This window comes from Oenanthe melanoleuca, chromosome Z (genome assembly GCF_029582105.1).
Source record: "Oenanthe melanoleuca isolate GR-GAL-2019-014 chromosome Z, OMel1.0, whole genome shotgun sequence".
NCBI classification, from domain to species: domain Eukaryota; kingdom Metazoa; phylum Chordata; class Aves; order Passeriformes; family Muscicapidae; genus Oenanthe; species Oenanthe melanoleuca.
This window is the reverse complement of record NC_079362.1, coordinates 4,923,314-4,943,864: the sequence shown is the minus strand read 5'-3', so window position 1 is coordinate 4,943,864 and position 20,551 is coordinate 4,923,314. Positions and strand designations below refer to the sequence as shown.

General features: G+C 40.4%; 1 protein-coding gene across 1 annotated transcript in view; it reads right to left on the bottom strand.

Moving 5' to 3' along the window:
* The window catches only part of SLC12A2 (solute carrier family 12 member 2), a 51,902-nt gene extending 31,689 nt beyond the window's left edge, over nt 1–20,213 (bottom strand). The window contains exons 1-5 of the mRNA XM_056513878.1: nt 19,358–20,213; nt 3,599–3,718; nt 2,529–2,604; nt 1,873–1,968; nt 164–303 (exon numbers count right to left, since the gene is read on the bottom strand). Coding sequence (XP_056369853.1) covers nt 164–303; nt 1,873–1,968; nt 2,529–2,604; nt 3,599–3,718; nt 19,358–19,858 — 933 coding nt within the window. The 5' untranslated portion in view covers nt 19,859–20,213. The remainder of the gene's footprint in view (nt 1–163; nt 304–1,872; nt 1,969–2,528; nt 2,605–3,598; nt 3,719–19,357) is intronic.
* Between the last annotated feature and the right edge of the window lie 338 nt (nt 20,214–20,551).

The following is a 20,551-nucleotide window of genomic DNA, read 5'->3' as shown; positions in this document are numbered from 1 at the left end:
CTCCTCCAAACCACACTGTTTTGTGATTGGGTGAATCAAAACCCAAGCATAATCTTTAACTTTACATATGAAGTATACACTTCATATACTCAAACATTTTATATGAAGTATAAAACTTTATATATACAAAGTATAATCAATATAAGCACTGTCATCCACGTACCTTGAGTAGCTCGACAACTGTTTCTGCAAAACCAACAACATACATTGCCACTGCCACAGCATTGGCAAATGCAAAAATCAGACCTATAGCACCACCAAACTCTGGCCCCAGACTTCTGGAAATTAAGTAATATGCTCCTCCTGAAAGAAAAAACAAAGTAAAATGACAAACAGGTCCTCTACATGATAGAGGCTAAAACAGACAGTCATCAGCAATTTAACATTTACACGAGCCAGAATCTACTCACTCTTTATTCCCTGATGTATTAGAAAATAACCCTTAACTCAGTATTTTAGAGACAGACATGCTGAAGTTTCAGGAATATATTTCAAGTTCTTAGGAAAAGAGACCAGTTGGAACATGCACCACATCACACTATTCAGCTATGCAACCAGTTCTATGGCTAAAAAACTGTAAAACACAAGCTGTGGTATAACTGGGATTTTTACTTCAAACTACTCAAAGCACTTGTGCAGTCAAGATCAAGAAACTGGCAAAGCAGACTGAATAAACCCACTGAAGTTCCAAATTTTCAAGACAAGTTTCTAAAAGCTCTGTTGTTAAAGGAACTTTTGCCCTCCAATGGGACTCTCAAGAGCCTGTTTTTTGTACTTTTGAGCTGGATAAAAACAACATCTCAAATCCCACATGACAAATGAAAATCTGAGTATCTGGAGTATTACAGAAAAGTAAAGTTTAGAAAATGTAGCAAAGGCATATTCCCCAAACTTAAAGGTAAGCTTTCTAGAAGCAACAAAATCCTTCAGCTCCAGTCTGAAGCAACTGAGTTAAAAATCTGCAACAGAAAATACTTATTTTCACTGCATTAGACTTCTTGGACAAATCCTGTCCATGTACCCAGCTTGGCCATACTCTGTACTTCTTACATAACATTTAAAAAAATCTTACTGTAATATAACAATTCCATAGGAACAATTGTTCCTATGAAATTATACAGCTCTTCCAATTTAGCATTTCAAATTTTTCAATGAAGTACTATCTTCCAACTACTATCTTTAAAAAAAAAAGTTCCCATATGAATGGGAAAACCTGATATACATAATGGAATTAAAAAACAGAAAGGGCATTTAGAAACTCAGCTTGACATGATAACAACTCATAGCTGATCTTTCCCATTAGGTCTGTTTACATTGTGATAGTGAAGTTTTCTCTTCATTTTTAACCTTAATACAGATAGTTTTCTAAGTTCCTACATTATATCTTTTTCCTAGTAGCACTCTTGTACTGTCATGAAGTGGTTTGATCATGTCAGGCACAAACCATTTCCAAAAATAGCTGACAACACCACATAAACCATGGAAGAGAATGAAAACCATTACCCTTGGAAAAGCTGGAGCTAACTTAGAGTTTGGAGAGTTACTTGTGTGAAGGTTTATTTCAGGACATAAACACATACAAGCACACACCAACTGATGCAGCTCAGGAAAATACTAAGACCCTACTCACTCCTGGATATGTATTCTTAAAAATGTTTGTATTACAAAAATTTACACCAATAATGTTTCTTTTAGACCAGAAAAACAAGGTACTAGTTCAAATGTAATTAGTAGGCTACCTGTTGACTTTTTGTTAATTACTTGACTGTTTAATCACATACAGAACACAAGGAAGGCTTTATTCCTTAGCAACATTAAAGTGTGCACTCCAGAGTGAAGAAAGCTTCAAAAACTTAATGGAAATAGCATTACCTCCTCTTACAAATCCATTTGTGGCTATTGCTGAAGTAGACAGTCCTGTAATCGTTGTCACAACAGTGGCCATTCCAATAACCAAGACAGAAAGACCTTTAGGGAAAAAAGGTGAAAAACACTGTAAGCCCAGCAGTTTTAGAGTACAAACCTTCAATTTAATTTCATTTAAATACTCAGTCTTACAAATACAACACAAATTTACTTTCAAGCAAAAGGCTTGCTCTTTCCCCTCTCAGGATACAAATAAAGCTGGGCAAAGATTCTCTTAAATCAACAAGGTAAGAAGCTCATTCTAGAGATTCAAGGAAACAGGCCTTTTGCACATCAGTCCAACACAAAGCTAAGCCTTTGAAAAGAACTGCTTATGTACTTACTACACAGTCTCTATGCAGGTTTTAATAACCAGAGATCAAGAGTATATCTCTACAGCTCTCTGAAGACTTACAAATGTTAATTTTAAAATACCTGCCTTGTACCTAAATGAAAAAGTCTAAGTAACTGGTTGAAGTTTTTGATAAGGATAAATTACCATAAAAAGCGGCGGTATTAAGATAATTTCCTATTCCTGTTTGAAGTAAAAGCTCAGGATCAACACCTCTTGTGGATCACATTTTAAAGTCACTGAAATAAAATTACAGCATTAGTACCCATACCTATCCCAGCTTGTCCTACAATCCATGATAGTCTGATGAAGAGCATCACGCCCCAAATATTCAACATACATCGTACCTAGGGTAAAACAGAAATTTAACATAGATTAGTCATTTTCACTAATTATTCATTTCAGTTTTTTAATGTTCTTGAAATTATCTTGCTGTATTTCCTCACCACTTTTCAAATTCTTTCACAAGAATATAATGTTATTATAAGTGTAAGTTTGATTTTTAAAAAAGGGGCTTAAATATGATTAAAATGTTACTACCTTAAACACAGAGTTAAGAGTACTTCAGTATCTGATGCTTGCCGTATGTCTTAAGCAAGCAACTATAATAATTTAGACCCTAACCTTTAGGATTCAAAATTCAAAATGGAATATATGAATTAAAATATGATGGAAAGCTGTGATGACTGTGAGATCTACAACCCCAGTTTGTATCTCTCACAAATCTCTCCCTCAAAAAAAAAGCACTAAAGCAATACTCTACTAAATAGCTTATCCTTCTTAAACTAAAAAAACTGCTGCAGCTTTCCATTTCTATAACTTTTGTATCTTACAACACAGCTGCATAATAACAGGATGGAGAAGTATGCTTTTTTTTTTTAATCCCTGTATTTACAACTCTAAGATCTCAAAAAATAGAGTTTGCATTGTACAGAATTTAGACAAAAGGCTAAAATCAGATCTTGAGTCTCTCTCTTACCTAAAGAGTAAGATATCAATCCTCCAAAAGAGGCGATAAGGACCTCTCCAAACCACAGAAGTTCAGTCTGCATTTTTCTACTACAGTATCTTTTTCCTTGTTGGAAATCATGCAATCTAAAAATTCTTAAAACCTGTGCTAAGAAACCATAAACCCTTAAGAACTTAAAGCCCTGAAGTATTTATTTATTCAGCTGAAGTGGGAGCAACCCTTTCTAAAATTATGGCATTTATCATGCCTCTCATACATAAAATCTTGATACTACACTATCACAATGCCTGTCAAAAAAGAAGGTAGTTGGAAAGATCTGTAAGAATACATCAGCATCTGTAAGAAACTGAAGAGACATATATCAAACTTACCAGCACACCTTTTATCCAGCCAAACTTGACCACCCCTTTGCTGTCAGGTGTGTAAGCAGCAGCTGCATCCCCAGCTGGTGTCCCTTCCTCACCATTTGCATAGCCATCCTCAAAGGGCTCCTTGGAAAACATAGAAAAAGTTTGTATTTTGTGTCACTGATAGAACAGAGTGGGCATGTGAAATGTATGTTGCTAAAAAAAAAACCAAACCAAAACAAAAACAACCTATCCTACTTCTGTAAACAGAAAAATTAGAAGAATGACATGAGAGAAGTTTTGAGTTGCTCCTTTACACCCCTTGCATGACATCTTGGATTTCAAGTAATGTAAAACAAACTTACAACAGCAAACTGTTAACAGCCAGTGTGGTAGGTATATTCAAGAATTAGTTCTAGATCCTTAAAGAAGTCAAACACCTAGTCTGTAGAAAAAGAGCTGGAAGATTTCAAATGTACATGACCTTTTACTTCTTAATCTGAAAGCACAGACTGTTCTACCACAAGTTACTGGTCTTTGCTGTAGCACTTCCTGTGTTCAGACTTAGCTGTCATTTGATCAATTTTTCAGGAAATAAATTATTCATTTCCCTGTAAACTATTCTACTACTCTTTGTAAGGTGACGCTGCCAGAAAGAAGGAAAGGAGATTGGCATTTCAGGGAAAAGGAGGGAAGAGAAGTCTTATCCCAAATACTGCTCCCCATTTAAATAGGAAGGATGACAGATGGAGAAAACATCAGCCCATGGACAAAGGCCAACTTATGTCTTTTATTTACAACTCACTCTCAACTTCAAAACCAGAAAATCTCAACTTCAGATATCAATAAAAATATATGTGTATACACACACACATATGCTTGCTTAAAAGGCAGTTTTGTTTTGCCAAGCCAGGCAAACAGAACCAGAACATTTAAACTCAAACATTTCCCACAACTGCTGTAAGAAAGCAAAAAGCACTCTAAGCTAAGTAAGTCATTTTATCCAAGGCAACACTTACTAAGAATGGATACACTAAAAAGACCCTGAAAAACATCCAACAAACCAGCTCAAGCAGCACACTGCATCCCAGGGCTTAGGAAACACTTAAACAATTAGAGGTTCAATCCCAATGAGGTAAAGGGCAAAACCCACATTTGCTAAGTAAGGGACAAAATAGAGTGGACACAAATAAAACTTTAAAGTGTATGCAGGAAAAGATTAATAAAGATTAGGGTGATGCATTTTACCAAATTCTTCCTACTCTTGGTACATTACTACCAGATACAGCCCAGAACTGAGTCCAGAAGAAATACTTCTAAACCTGTCCATTATGAAGGGTGTCATTCATATGCTCTTATAATCAGCAGTAAACATATAAAACAGACTTAAAAAAAAAGATTTTCAACCTTATCCAAAGGTCAGCAGCACAGATTCACATCAGTGCTTCTGTCACTGATGCAGAATTATGAAATTCTCAGAGAAACAGATACACCTGCAACACACCTGGTGATCCTGTAAGGCACAAGCCTTCCACTGTTAGGCAATCATGATCAGTTTCCAGATCATTACCTTTAACAGCTTATTCTTTTAAAGAGATAATATAATTTATCTACAGAAAGGATAACAATTAAAAAAAAAAAAAAAAGAAAAGAAAAAAACCCAAAAAAGCCCAAAAAACAAAAACAAAACAAAGACATTTTATGTGTTATATATATTCTTCCATAACATATTATTTTATGTGTTATATAATGTGTCATATACACTAAACAGAGGACAAATAGAAACCTAACTCAGGAGTTAACCAGTTTGCTGAACTGCAGCTCTCTTGGATAGAACTAATGGCTGTAGTCTTGGGAGATTTGTACAGCCTTTGACCAGATGAATCTATTGATTGCTGACTTGTGTTCAGGCACTCAAGCCAAATCAAGAAGTGGCACCTAATCACTTAGAGTGGTAAGAACAGTGAGGACCAAAAAGAGAATTGCAATTTCAGAAATGCTGACCTGCCTGAACCAGAACTAAGAAAACATCTCCTATTCAAGCCTGAGGCTCATGCCAGAAGAGGATGAACCAAACACCTACCCTGCTCCAATAGAAGTGCAGAATAAAATGTAAATATGCTTCTAAGCATTAATGCCTCCCTTTATGTCTTCTTACAGGTGTGGGGAGGAAACAAAAAGGATGCAAGAAAACAAGGGGCAGATTATAAACATGTTCTCAAATATACTTTGGTCTCAAAACCTCAAATCAAGCATGAGACAGTATAACCACTTATTACTTGTTCATATAAAACCCATTCTTACTCCTTATAGAAAACCATCACATTAAACTTAGAACTAACTCTATTTTAAACTATTACATGAAGGGAGTAGCATTCAAAATATCTAAACAATTTTTAACCTTTGGCCAAAAAAACTTGCCAGCATTAGATAACATCTTCTGCTATTACAACAACACGCATCATGTCTGTAATAAAAAAATAACAAAATTCTTCTCTGAGAAGTGTGGTCAGGGAGGAACAAGGAATGGAAGGAGGAATCTGGATCTTCATTTCTTAAAATAGCGAAATGTGGCTAAATAGACTAAAGTGGTAATGCCTTTATTTTGGTTTTTTTGAACAAACTTGGAGCTTGTTTGCTCCCAGTTCAGGTTTGGTAAGAAGGTGGAGAAACGTTTTTGTATCTAGTCTGAGAAAGGATCACATACATCATCATGTGAGCATGGCTGGCAAGCATTGGTAAAACCTGCACACATGGCCAAGGTGACTCCCAAAGGTCACTCCAAAACCCTAACCACCATGTGGCAGCCACACATTTTACTGTAGTGCTCACACAAGCCCACAGCTCAGTCTGTTGTGTTCTGGGCAGAGATAATGGCTCACAACTGGTATTCTGAGTTATCAGTTACCAGATCAGCTCTGAGACACTGCACACTCTGAACACAGTAAAGTTTTGTTCTCTATGTCTCGTCTCTCCACAACGTGCAATATTTCTCAGGACAATATTTTGAGGCACGAGCAAAATGTAATAACTGAAAGGTTATTCCTGGTTATCAGTGCTGGTGGGTGCCCAATAAAGCACCACTGAGAACAGATATTACAGAGTGTGGGCACAAAAGAATTTCACTCCAGAAGGCTCCAAGTTCAGCCCTCTAAGACAACATTAAGAAAGCAGCACTGTGGTCTCAGCTGTAAATCAAGCAGGCATAGTATTTTTCATGCTTGTGTTCATGAGGAAACAATGCTTCTACTCAAGTCAAACACTGAATGGAAAAAACTGCCCCAGCACTATTTTAGAACAGCCAATACAAGTACGATAAGATCTTCATAAACAGTCAAAAACACTAACATACTGTGGATTTGGAGGGGGTGTAACAAAAAGGGGTAAGAAAAGGGGGTTTAGCATTTCAGATCAGAAACAGTCTTATTAACACAATTCTTAAAACAAAATAATTGGTCCAAAAATACTCAGTCATGATGTTCATTTGTGCTGTTAAAGGAAAAATAATGTACGTTTACAAGCTGACAATTCTATCATGCACTGAGAGGACTCCAGACAAGAAACAGTTAATTTCTGCTCCTACACAGATAATCTACTATTTCATCTCCAGTGCTGGATCACAACAATAAGTTATTTGTGACAACTGTGAATAGCCTCCACATCTATCAGAAGTAGATTAGTAATGAGAAAATACTTGGTATTTTGGTAGAGGAGATCTGAGATTTTTCACACACAGCCTGGAATACAGTGGTGCATCAAAAAGTTCAGGAAAAATTGCTTTATTTAAGAGTTCTTGATAGTAGTGTATGCATGCAGCATAATTTTTTTTGTGGTGAACTTATCTAAATCCCATCTTAATGGCAATATACTTGGGCTATGTTGGAACTGTATGAGGTAATACCAGAATAAACACATGTGAAGTCTTACTTCTTTTTACGAACAACAACTTGGAAGCCACAAGTAAATAAAGGGCAGGACCACCAGCAAGTCTGCATGTAAGACTACTTGCTGCATCTCCAGGCAGACTGTTGTCACTGTGAACTGTGCCTAATTTGTTGTGCTCTAACTAGTCACTGACTTCTTTAGTTAATCCCTCGCATTGCTATTAGCTCTGTGCAAAAACAGAGGCCAGAGAAGCACCTCAGACTACAGCATTTAACTGCTTTTTCCATTCCTCAAGTTTGGCCAGCTGCAGGTTTAGCAGATGCCATGTAATATGAGGCTCTTCTCACACAAGCTCCCTAGAAAGTCTTCACAACAGCAGCTTCTTCTCATTTTGGCAGGATACAGTACTAAAGCTGGTTTCAATAGTTTGTATTATCATAATGCTAAAAATCAAGAGTCTAATCTTTTCAAGCTGCAGCTTCTGCAAAGAAATATAGAAATGGCTTCCAGTACATTTAATCAAGCTGCTTACACTTAAAGCTGCTTTGTACTGACATTCTAAATTCTGATACTATATTCTGATACATATTTTATTGTGATTACCTACTTATATCCTGATGCTGAGCATAGTTCTCTCATGTTTATAGAGAAGAGAAAAAATAAATAAAGGAAGCTACCTGAGAACCATCTTTGCCCAAAGAGTACTGACAGAACAATTCAATGCCCACACCACTCAATGCTTCAGGAGCTCTGAGGCTGGGGATGTTTGCAGGAACCCTTCTTCACAAAAGTGAGAGGCTTTCACACATCTTCTGCAGCACTTCACTGTGGCTCACAGCACTACTGCCAACCTGTTCACAGCCCTCACAACCACAACTTCTTGTTTACATCACCCAAAGGTTAATTTGGTAGGCACTGCCATTTTAAGATTCCTTGTTTTGTGGAGGGAAACAAACAGCAAAATGTATTGATCCAGATGCAGCACACCATCTGTCTCAACAGAAGAAGAATCATTATTTAGAGAGATTATACTCTCAAATATCCCAACTCCAGACGGGCACATTATTAAGACCATGGCTACAAAACCTGCTCTTTCCACAATTAAAACAGTTTAAAACATATATGAAAAAAGAGGTTATAAACATATGTTTTTGTTTTCTTTTGCTTTTCTAATTAGAGGATACTTCAGCCAGAGCATAGATAAAAATGACAATAAAGAAAGCTACCCAAGTATGTAAGTTACATAAGAATTACTAGATGTTTTGCCTCAAATGATGGCAACACTTCAAAGGATTTTTAAACACTACCAAAGATCTTTTCCTTGAAAGAGCAAATGAACATTTGGACTCTAGCACCCACCACCTCTGACACTTCCAAGAAGCTGAACAGAAGATTTCAAAAGTGCTAGATGTATTTAATTGCACAGAATAATTCTGCTGCTATGGTGTTTACTTCTGATACAACAGAACTTTTGAAAACAATCTGTACTGGTACAAGCGCGATGCTGTTTGATAAAGAATAAATAATAAGCTAGGTATTAAATGTTGTCTGAAGGACACCAAGCCATATCAAATATATCTGTTCTTTATCTGTATCTTTACTTTTGCAGCATGTTGACGTTTGCAGTCATAGAATTCCCAGTTTTTGTCTACAGGTCAGTTTGATAAGTTGTTTTTGTATTTTAATGCTTTTATCTACACCATTGTCAAATACATCAAGGGGACTGAGTTTCCTTTCTAAAACACCTGAATCACTGAATGGCTTTAAGCAGGGATACCAGACAGTCTTATGACAAACCATTTATCAAGAAAAGCCTTGAATTTGGTTGCCTGAGATTGAGTATTTCAATACTTAAATACACAGGAGGAAATGTAAGTTTTCACCAATCTTTGACTCAAGCTGGAGACACTAACTACTGCTTGTAACCATTTTTTAAGAAAACCATTACTCCAGAGAAGCTGGGATACTTTGTCTGACTTTGCTCCTAAACTACAAATCATGGTGAGTTTTTAATAGTAAACTTAGAAAACACCTCTGCCAAGTCTGACAGTTTTCAAGTGGCTTTTTTTCCTGTAAGGGAAGTAACTCCAAAGGGAGGAAGTATCACAGGTAATGACTTTTAGAATATCTTACGCCACATAACATTCTCTTAAAGAACAGTCTGGCCAGTATTTTGTAAACTAGCCCTGCTCTGCTGGAGTAAGGATGGTGACAGGTATGGAAAGTAAGAGAAAGCATGTACAACTCTCAACTAATGCTTTACTGGCCTCATTCTGATGAAAGAGCAATGAATGTGTAAATTCTAAAATTTACATGTAAGATGCAACAGTCTGAATCTTTGGTACTTCACACAGGGTTACCCCTAACTTAGAAACTGCTACTCAGAAAGCCAGTCTGACAGATTTCTGACTATTTATCAGTACAAAAATGGCTTGCCAAGCTAACAAAACAGATTCAGGTGCTTAGGTTTTTCAGGAGTTAGATGGGAAGCTTGACTGGTCAGCACTGGTCACAATGGGGAAAAAAAGCCAGTCAGGTAGCACATAGAAAAGAAAACATGGCACTAAGAAAGGTTCAATTTACCTCAGTCTGCCTAACACCTTCTTAGCATTTTCTTTAAAGAGCTAACTCAAAAAATTAATACTACCAGGGAACAGTGACCAGTTATTGCTATTGACAGCAGTTCAGAAATTTCAGCAGTCATATTAGGTACTTTACTATTTGATTATAAAACAGGAATGAATTATAAATTCTATTAGCAAATTTGCCATAAATCCCACTCCAGTGTCTTTACAGTCATAACTTTAAAAAGCCTAGTCAGTCATTAAATGGCATCCAGAAGTTACCTAGAACAGCAGGAGATAAACTGCCCAGATAAAAACAGTCAGTTCTTAAAATGTGGGATTCCTTGGAATCAAACATGAACAGCTACAATCACTGGTTACTCACCTCTATCAAAGGAAATCTATTCCAGGTTTGCAGACCGAAACTTAAGGGGTTTGACTGTTATTAACTTCTCTACAATTATACATTTAAAACCTAGTTGCAAATGCCTTTGGCACCACTTCCAGAGATTTTAAAAGAGATTGCATCAAACACTGAACATTAATGTTATCTTAAGCTGAAATTAAAGAGTGTTATACTGTGTTTGCAGCAGAACAATTTTAAACAGAAGAAATTTATAGTTGCAATTAACATGTCAACTGAAGGATTAGCTGTGTCTCTGCCATCAGCTTGTATTTCTGTCTTGCACACTGCTTTTAATAGAGAAACATTAAACTTGTGGGTTTTTTACGTGTGTGCATATATATATAGTATATATAATGATTTTAAAAGCCAATTTTATTTTAATTCTTTTAAAGGGATAATCACCCACTCATCCTTCATCTCTTACATGCAGTATGATGTATTAACTAAGTTAGCAAAACTTAATCAGGAAACTTACTCAGGCAATTGATTTCAGCTTAGTAGTAAATCCTTTCTTTCAAGGTGATATACTTACAAAGGATAAACAGCAGATTGGTTTATGAAGATTAGCACTACTTTAATGTCTTACATGAACACAGTTTTCTTGACAAATCTCTATGCTTACTACATGAAAGCTACATCCCTCTGAAGCAGTTTTGACATGCGATAAACCAGCAAAGTTTTGCTGACATCTACAGATATGCAAGACCAATATCCCATCAGAAATATAAATAACATTTGCTTTTTTCCCCCTAGTAAAAACATTGATTAAAGAATGAGCACTTTGCAAAATATAGAAAATTTCCCCACATCTTCACATCCTGATGCATATATCCATCCATAAGCACGTGATGGTATGAAAATTCTGGGCAAGCTGATCATGAAAATTAGAAACAAATGAGAAAAGGCTTCTGTAGTGTGAAAGACACACAATACTTATGGTCTGCACTCTCAGAAATTTTGTAGCTAAAGTAAGGCCTTCCTGCCATGGAGTAGTCAACACAGTCTGCCACTGTAAAAGCAAAACAGTAACAAACCCCCCAAAAAAACAAACTTCACCAAAAAAAGTCCAAACTTTCTTTTCCACTCTCTCCAGTTCTGGTTAACAGAAAGATGCGGGAGGCATGACTTCCTGCACAAGTGTGGGCGCAACAAACCCCTTCAGTTTAAGGGAAAGAAACCCACGTAGTCTACCTCAAGAATGGGTCTTCATTTCTGCACTGATGCATTTGACCCCTTCCAGAACCACCACTGCACTCTGAATGATCTACAAAGTAATTATTCCTTACTGTGCATTGAACGCAATATTCCTTTGGACATCCATTGTCCTGGAAGGAGAAACCACACTTCACAGGGAAGTGGATTCAGCCTCTGAACACAGGTAGTTTTCACATGAGCGTCTGAAACACATAAGCCTGATACACTCCAGAATGAAGCAGATGCAGCACTTGATTGATATGGCCTGAAGTAAATCCAAATAGCGAGCCTCCTGCAGAGAAGTTTTACATACTAAAGTGTAGTCTAAGAAATACAATGTTCTGCTATTAAATCCAAAAGAGAATCCATTTCAGTCCTGTCAAGAAGTTGTTTGGGATGGACACACTTCCAAGTCATCATAGATTTCCAAGTCTCATAGTTCAACCCCAGCAGTCCAGCCCCAAGCAGCCACTTGCCCCTTCCTCCACCAGTGGGACTGGGGAGAGGATGGAAGGACAAAAGTTCACAGGCTGAGGTGAAGACAGTTCAACAAGGGAAGCAAAAGCCATACACACAAGCAAAGCAAAACAAGGAATCAATGCCCTGCTTCCCATGGTTGGGCAGGGGTGTTTAGCCATCTCCAGGAGAGAAGGGTCCCATCACATCTCACTTGAGAAGACAAATACCATCCCTCTCAATGCCCCTTTCCTCTTCCCCCTCACATTTCATACTGAGAGTGATGTGGAGCATGGCCTGGAGCATCCCTTTGGTCAATTTGGGTCACCTGTCCTGGTTGTGTCCCCTCTTACCCTCCTCGCCAGTGTGGCCACAGGAGGAGCATGAAAGGCCTTGGCTCTGTGCAAGTCCTGCTCAGCAAAAACAAAAACATTTCTGAATTACCAACACTGTGTCCAGAACAGATCCAAAACAGAACCCCACACCAGCTACTGGGAAGGAAATTAACTACCCCAGCCAAAACCAGCACACAAGTCATCTGTCTCCACCCAAAAATAAAGATTAATTTGAAATGTTCTTGCTCTTAACAGCTTTTGGTTTTCATCTACTTCTGCAAAACATGGTGCACTTTCTATTCAAGATGTCAGAGACAGGAACAAATGACCCTATGCAGCAATAGTAAAACCCTAATAAAACATCTCCTTTCTAGAAAAAGTCTAGCTCCTCTGTAGTAAGCTCCTGAAAAATCACATTTTACCTGTTGGCTTAAAACAGACTAAAAAGCCCATTGAAGTAATCCTAAAAAAAAAAAATCATTTAAGTACCACCTGAATTTTTAATGTTATGATCTGAAGTGGTGAATGCAGCTACAGTACAGCCCCTTAGCCAGCACTAAACAGGGCTGGTATGTTCCACAGAAAAGCACTCCCTTGCACCAGCACAGCACCACATTTCAGCCAAAGCTGCCAAACTGCTTACGGTTCAAAAGCAGTATTACTCAGAATAGTCTTGGGAGTCTCTGCCATGTAGACTGACAAACCAAGTTGACTAGCAACAGTTCCTTCACAGCTGAAACAGACAGAGCTATTTTATCTGAATTTAAAAAAACCCAAACAACTGAATCATCTGAAGTATGAACAGTGTATTTAAAGAAGGGAAGTTAACTAACTAAATTAAGATGCAAGAGATAAACCTTCTTATTAAAGGGCAACTTTAATTTTTCAGAAATTCTTCACTCTTTTTATCACCTTACCCTTAAATCAGTCAAGTTCACAAAGCACAGATAATACATCCAAAGTTACTTTTTATACACAAATGAAATTTCAGTAAGCTTGTCAGGAATAATGAGTATGGTGAAAAGCAGAAATAAATCAAAGACCATTCACACACTTAAAACTGCAAAAACTGGATCACTTCCAAAACTCTGAAAAGCAAATAATTTGAAGTCACCTAATTAAAACAATTCTTAGTAGAAACCAATGACCATAGTGTGACCACTATTACCTATTCCAAGAACTGGGGAAAATGTTTTTGTGGTTGTTAATGAATGAGTATTATATGAGGCTTTGGGAAAAAAATCTGAAGAATTCAACAGAAGATATAGTACACTGGTTTAAATTACTCCAAGATACTGATCTTGCCAAGCTCCTCCCCTGCAAGAATGTTCTTCAAGAATGAAGATCATTTGAGGTCTAATCAAGCGCAGTACCAAAAAGGAAAAAAGTTAATCTGGAGATGAACTCTGCAGCACCTTCCTCTTAAACCAGTTCTGGAACAGTCCACTAGGAGTGTGACAATTTTTTTTTTTTTGTAACATTAGAGAAAAAAAAAGGAAGTGTTAATTTAATCTTTACATCACTCCTGAAGTTTTACTTTGTACTATACACATTATTTGTAAAGTAGTACAGGTATATAAAATTTTTAAGTAAATGAACATAGATTAGGAATGGTGCCTGTATGCAGTGGTACTGTACTGTGGAGATCCCTTAAGTATTGGATGAGCAAACTGAATCACCACATGCAGTGGAAGATTGTGCAATTGAGGGGCTGCTGGCTTTCTGTAAACCAGATAAAATCTGTATCAGATTCAGCTAAGATCTGTGACAGCAAAAAGTTCACCCCTTTCATCAGCAGTCCACAACAGTGGTGCAGGCTATATAATATGTTAAAGGTTCAGTTATTCCCAGCTTCCCTGGGATCTGAAGGGGAAAAAAAAATATTAAGAATAATATTAACAGTTTGCTGAACACAATTCATGTTTTTTAGCATTCTATAAGTGTTAGGTACTAAAGACTTATCAAAGATTCAAGAGATACAGGCATCGAGCAACACAAAAATACAAATTATACAAGGTCTTTAACAAAATACAAATGTAGTGGAACACTAATATTACTTACTGCTGCAAACAGAGCAGTACACTCATTTTTCCCTTCATAAAAATAGTTGTGCTTAAGTGGGGTATCAGGGTAAACAACGTGATGATTCTCAACACTGGCTGAAAAAGCATAAAAACATCTCTCTGCATGATGCAAGCAAAGCCTCACTGAGTATAGGTGCATTAAGGTCACTGCTGTTTAAAAGTGATGAAAGAACAGTTACCAATTATAGGCTTCTGGGACATACAACAGCACCGAGACCAAGACTATGAGAGTTTCTCTTGTTTAATTTTAGTACAGTGAACTTCAGAAAGAAGATTCAAATTCTGCTCACATATATGAAGGACAGCAAGAAAATGTAATTTAAATTAAAAATAACAGGGACTCAAGAAAGAAAGAGATCTACAAACTGCAAATAAGACTGAGCAATGTGCTGAAATGAAAACTATGTGCAAGAGGGTCTCAATCTTCCGTGAGAGGGAAGGAAGGAGCTTTTAAAGACAGACTTTATGTAACAGGGTCAGCTAATTTGATACCCTACAATCATCTTTTAGCCTTTTATGTATCTTTAGCTCACTCCTGCTTCTGTTACAGGCTAAGCAAACCTAAACCACAAACTGGAAGAAAATAAAAACAAACAAATATTAGAGGTGCAGCAGCTGTTTAACGTTCTCAAGATAGAATACAATTTTGTTAGAAAGCAGTGCCACACACAGACCTTTTATATTAAACATCTGAAGTCATTACGCCAGAGGAAAAGCTGCAGTGTTTGAGAAAATACTTAAAGTCAGAAAGACAACTGAAAATAATCATTAGTCATCCAGCTTGAGTAAAAACAAACAACAAAAACCCCCTTCAGTTTGTATCAGGACTACCAGTAATTGCCTTTTTTCTGACACCTGTCTTCAAATTCAAATGACAGGTGCACAGATTTTTGTGTGGGAGGAAGCAAAGCATACTTGTGTTTTTGTATACCTTGGGATTTCTTTTTGTTTTGATTTATAATTTGATCTGGGGGGTGGGTGGTGGAGGTGGTGTAAGGATCTTCCTCTGAGATCAGTACCTTACCCTGTCAGTGCTCCCGGTGAGTATTTAACAAACAGCAGAGCAGAGCTGCCAGCAGAGGGCTTGGTTCACACCACATCCACTCACCACAGCTGCGAGGGACTGAACAAAGATCAAGTCAGAACCACTCCAGACATCCAGTCTTAAGGAAAAAACATAAGCTCCCCAATTACCTCAATGCTATACAGAAAAATCCTACATTATTTCAGAGGATTGCAGTGTGCAGGTCAGAATACTCTAAGAGTACACATTTGTCAGAATGATGTCTGTGCTATTATGACATGGTATTGATAAACCGAGGAGCACAAAGGCATGTGCAGGATTTCTACAGGCTGTATCTTTATGTACAGATGTAGCTGACCCACGAAAAGCTGCAAGACAGAAGAGAAAAAATTAAGAAAAGCAAGAATGCTTTTAATCTTCCCATGGCCTGAAGACAAATCCCCCTCAAGAGGGCAGGTGACACCACCGCAACAAAAACCTGCAGTCGTGGTATGCTGACTTCCCTCCCACTTTTTTTGCTCATGAACATTCTCTCACCTCAACATCTCTGGAGACCAGTGCTGCAACACACTCCCTTTATCTACAAGACAGCAACTGCAACAGCATCACCAAATTCTCTCCCTCACCTCTCTAAAGCAGAGAGAAATTCATACATACCAACTGGGTAAGGAACAGATAGACCACCTTAGTTATCTGCAGCAAATGACATACTAAGACAAGACCCCTCACTGGTAGTTAAGTATGATCAACCAAGACCGTGTTATGCAATTCATCAACCTCAGCGTACTGCAGCATCACTCAGCTGTGTTTCCACAGCCAGTTTCAAGAACAATCCCTTTCCTAGGAGAAAAGCCACTACTGCAATAACCACACAAACACTTATCCCACCAGGAGTGCAGGACAAAGCCTTGTGAAATGGGACCCCTCCAGAACATGTGTGTGTGTCTCCCTCAAACAGTCACTCTTCTTCCAACTCTGCTTTTTTGTGAGAACAGAATCAGTAGAAGTGTTAGACAGGTGAAGCTTCCAAATAAAGCTAAAGGGAAAAAAAACATCTGTTCTATAACTGGCACTGGCATCAACAATGCTCCAACACTGCCTGACATTTATCTACCTATTAAAAGCAAACAGAATAGCACGAACTCTATCTGCCGGATAAAATAGCTGCATTCAAACCAGTGAACCATACTGCTGGTAAACAGTTTTGGATCATTCTTTACACGAAGAATGATCTGCCACTTTTGATGCACTGGGTCAAGAGCAGAGGCACAACAATAGGTATTCACACAGTGCAAACTTTGTGTAAGGGTACCAGGATGTTTGTTACCAGCTGCCTTGCACAGACAGGCTGTACCTGATAGATTGGAACAAAATCCACAGCTAAAGAGCAAGGTTAAATCTTCAAGTTACCGAAAGTCAGTAAGATACTTTCCCAAATGCACAGCACTATTCAACAGCAGAGACCTGCTAGTCAGCAGGATCTGAAGTCACTTTGAGAATGGAGACAATAAGCCCCCTGGAAACAGAAAAAAAGCACAACAGCTTTGAGAGCATCTTCCAAGTAAAAGTACAGCACCATCTTGATCTTGAAAAGTTATCAGGGCTCTGTGTTCACAAACCAAGTACATAATCAGAGATGGGATGTGTTTCATACTCCTGAGATTATTAGGAATGTAGGCATCCTAATGCTATTAGCACACAACACAACCTTATTAAAAGCTTTAGTGTTCACAGCTTTATCTTGGAAAGTGTTTTGCTAAGTTGGAAGCAAAAATAATGGCTTCCCTTCTTCATATAAGCCTATGTAGCTGCTAACTCTTTAATTGCTTTGGACATTAAACATCCTGCGCCAGAACACTTGAATTACTCCACTGAACTTCACCTAAAAATTCTGAAGTTTATACTGTGACCTTTTTAAAAAATTAATACTTAATACCAAATGTAAATCAAAATTCCATATTCCATCCCCAATATTTATTTATGGGAGGGGGGTCCTGTCCCAAGCAGACAGGACATGACTTTTAAAAAAAAAAAGTACCTTCATATGTACATCTATCCACAGTGCAGAACAAATTAATGACATTTAAGAAATTAGTAATTTGACTTAAATAATGCTTACTGTAAAACTGTTTTGATAATGACCCTGTAATCAGGTTGTCTGCCACTCCTCAATTCCAGAGACTACAAAGAAAATTCCTTGCTATGAATTTCCTCTTAATAAAGATATTACAATTTTAGGAATAGTAGTTCCAGTAGCACGGAAACTCCTAATGGAGTCAAAGAGCTTTCCAGAGTGCTGCAACACTAATACACTGAAAAATCTATCTTGAGAAATGTTCTGCTTACAAAGCTGAGTATCTAACACCTGGTCAGCCCTTCATGGACCAGGAGTCAGAAGTCTGGGGGAGCATGACAGAAAACCAATGTGGTTTCACATGTACTATGAGCACACATGTATGTGTTTTATCTGTAGTTTACCCAAGTCCAAACACATGGCAGTAGCTACCAATTTTGACTTAGATCACAGATCATCATTTAGATCCATCAAAAGGGGACATGGAAGGCAGGAGTAATTTGCAGTTATGGTTAGTAATTAAAATTTGACATCTAATCTCAGATGTCACAAACAAGGATCTTTAAAATACACCAACCAGTTATTTCTATTGGAACAGCTCCACAGTCAGTATCAAAAAATGCACTTAAAAATCACCACCACCACGCCAAAAGACCCCAAACTCCACATATCAGTGCTGATGCCCTGAGCAGCCTAATAATGGTGTGAAACGGGTATCTCTGGAAAAAACACACATTTCCTCATGGAGCTCAACCTATAAAGAGTGAAAGGTGGGATGAAAAAAAAGTTCTGGAAACAGAATATTCTTCACTTCCTTGGAACGTGGCCCAAGCGTTTCTTTATTTCCCTAAACCCACCATTAAGACCCCACTTAACACACAGGCTTCTGAGCACAGCCACCAATTTCAAACTGTAAAAAAAAAACAGCGCTGCAAGAGCTTGATCTTTATCTACGTTAGTGATGATAGCTTAAGACAAAAAAAAAAAAAAAAAAGCCTAGGAAATTAATTCAGCTAAAGCTGGTCTTCTAGCCAAGAAAGCCGGCAATGCAAAGAAGGCTCCCACTGTCAACTCGTCTCAAATAACACACGGACTCGTAGTCCAAAATAGAAAAAGCTTGAGAGGCACAGCTCGGAGATGTTTCAAGCCTTGACCGCGGCTCAGGGGCCACCGAGAGCCCTGGGAAGGCCCGCTCAGGACCTGTGCCTGTGCAGATCCAGCAGCATCCCATCCAGATCCCATCGGATCCAGCGGGCTCTGCCTCAGCGCTGCAGACACAAAGCTCCGCCAGCTGCCAAAGCAAGAGCCATCCTTATTTATTTACTTTTTTTTTTTCCCCCCCCCTCCTCCCGTCTCTACCAAATGTTTTCACTCCCCTTCCCAGACTAATTCCTATGGCAAGCCCCGAATCGATACCCTGTGTGCTGGAGGCTATTTGGAAGGGGAAAACCTGTAAAGAGATCCCCGCTCGATGATGAGGAAAACAGACCTAGGGCTCTACAGACCCCCTCGCACTGGGGGACAATCTCCCAAAAGCACGTGTGTGTGGGGAGGGGGAGGATGGATGGATACCACTGCGTCACGAAAAGACAAAAAAAAACCCCAGAACTGAGACGCAAGCTATGCACCCGCGCCTCCTCGAGGCTCGGCGAGCTTTCGCCTTTTTTTGCCTTTTTTTTTTTTTTTTTAAGCTTTTCTGCCGACACGCTCTGAGGAGCCGCCGCAGCCCCGGCGCCGGAGGAGCCCGGGGGCCGCTCTCACCTTGTCCAGCTCATCGTGCAGCTCGGCCAGGCTGGGCCGGAGCAGCTTCTCGCCCAGGTCAGCGGCCGTGTGCCGGTAGTGGTCGATGCGGGGCACGGCGTCCATGGTGTTGTGGCCGAAGGTGCGCAGGTAGTAGGTGTTGGTATGGGTGTCATAGTAGTAGTGGTGGTGCCCGCCCGAGTGCAGGCTGCCCTCGCTCATCACCGTGTCGCCGCCGTTCTGGACGCCGCTCACATTGCCGCCCTCCGAGCTGCCTCCCCCGGGCTCGCCGGGGCTCTCGCCGCCGGCCGACGGGTCCACGAAGTTCACCCGAAACCTGCCCTTGGCTTCCTCGCCTCCCTTACCCGCCGCGCCGATGTCCCCGCATGACTTGCGGGGCCCCTCGGCCACCAGGTCCACCTGGAAGCGGCTCTGGCTCGGCGTGGGACCCAGCGGCTTGCCCAGCGCATCCTTGGAGCCCTCATCCCCCAGGGAGCCCGCCGCCAGCTCCTTGCCCTCCATGCCTTCCCCTCGCTCTGCGGCCGCCACTGCTCCGAACGCCCCTCCCGGCCGGCGGCTCCGCTGCTTTAAGCGGCCGAGCAGCGCCCCGGGGCTGCCGCAGACAGAGCGCCGCGCCCCGCCCCCGCCGCAGCGCCAGGTGACGGAGCCTCCGGTCCCTCCGCCCGATCCCGCTCTAGCTCAGGCAGGAGCGCGGTCGCTTCCCCGGCTGGCGCGGCGGGAGGGATGCGAGGGGGAAAAAACCGGCGGCGCCGCGCAGGCTCCGCCCGCTCCCGGCTGCGGCGGAGGGGGCGGCGGGAGCGCGTCCCCGGCCGGGCGGCGGCGGCTCCTCCCGCCCGCACTATGGCGGCCCCGCCGCATCCGCCCCGCGGCGGCGCTGGGAGGGGCGGGGGGGCCGCGCCGCGATCCCGCCCGGCACAGCCCCGCTGGCCGCCGCCACGTCTCGCGAGAGGAGCGCGGGGGCGCCCGGAGCTGCGCGGTGCCGCACGGAGCCCGGACCCCCGGCAGCCCCCGAGACCCCTCGGGCAGTCCCCGGTCCCTCACAGACCCCCGGACCTGCCACACACACCCCCAGATCCCCTCAGACACCCCCAGATCTCCTCACACACCCCTGGATCCCCTCACAAGCCCCCGGATCCCCTCACAAGCTCCTGGATCCTCTCACACATCCCTGGTCCCTCAGAGAGCCCCAGATCC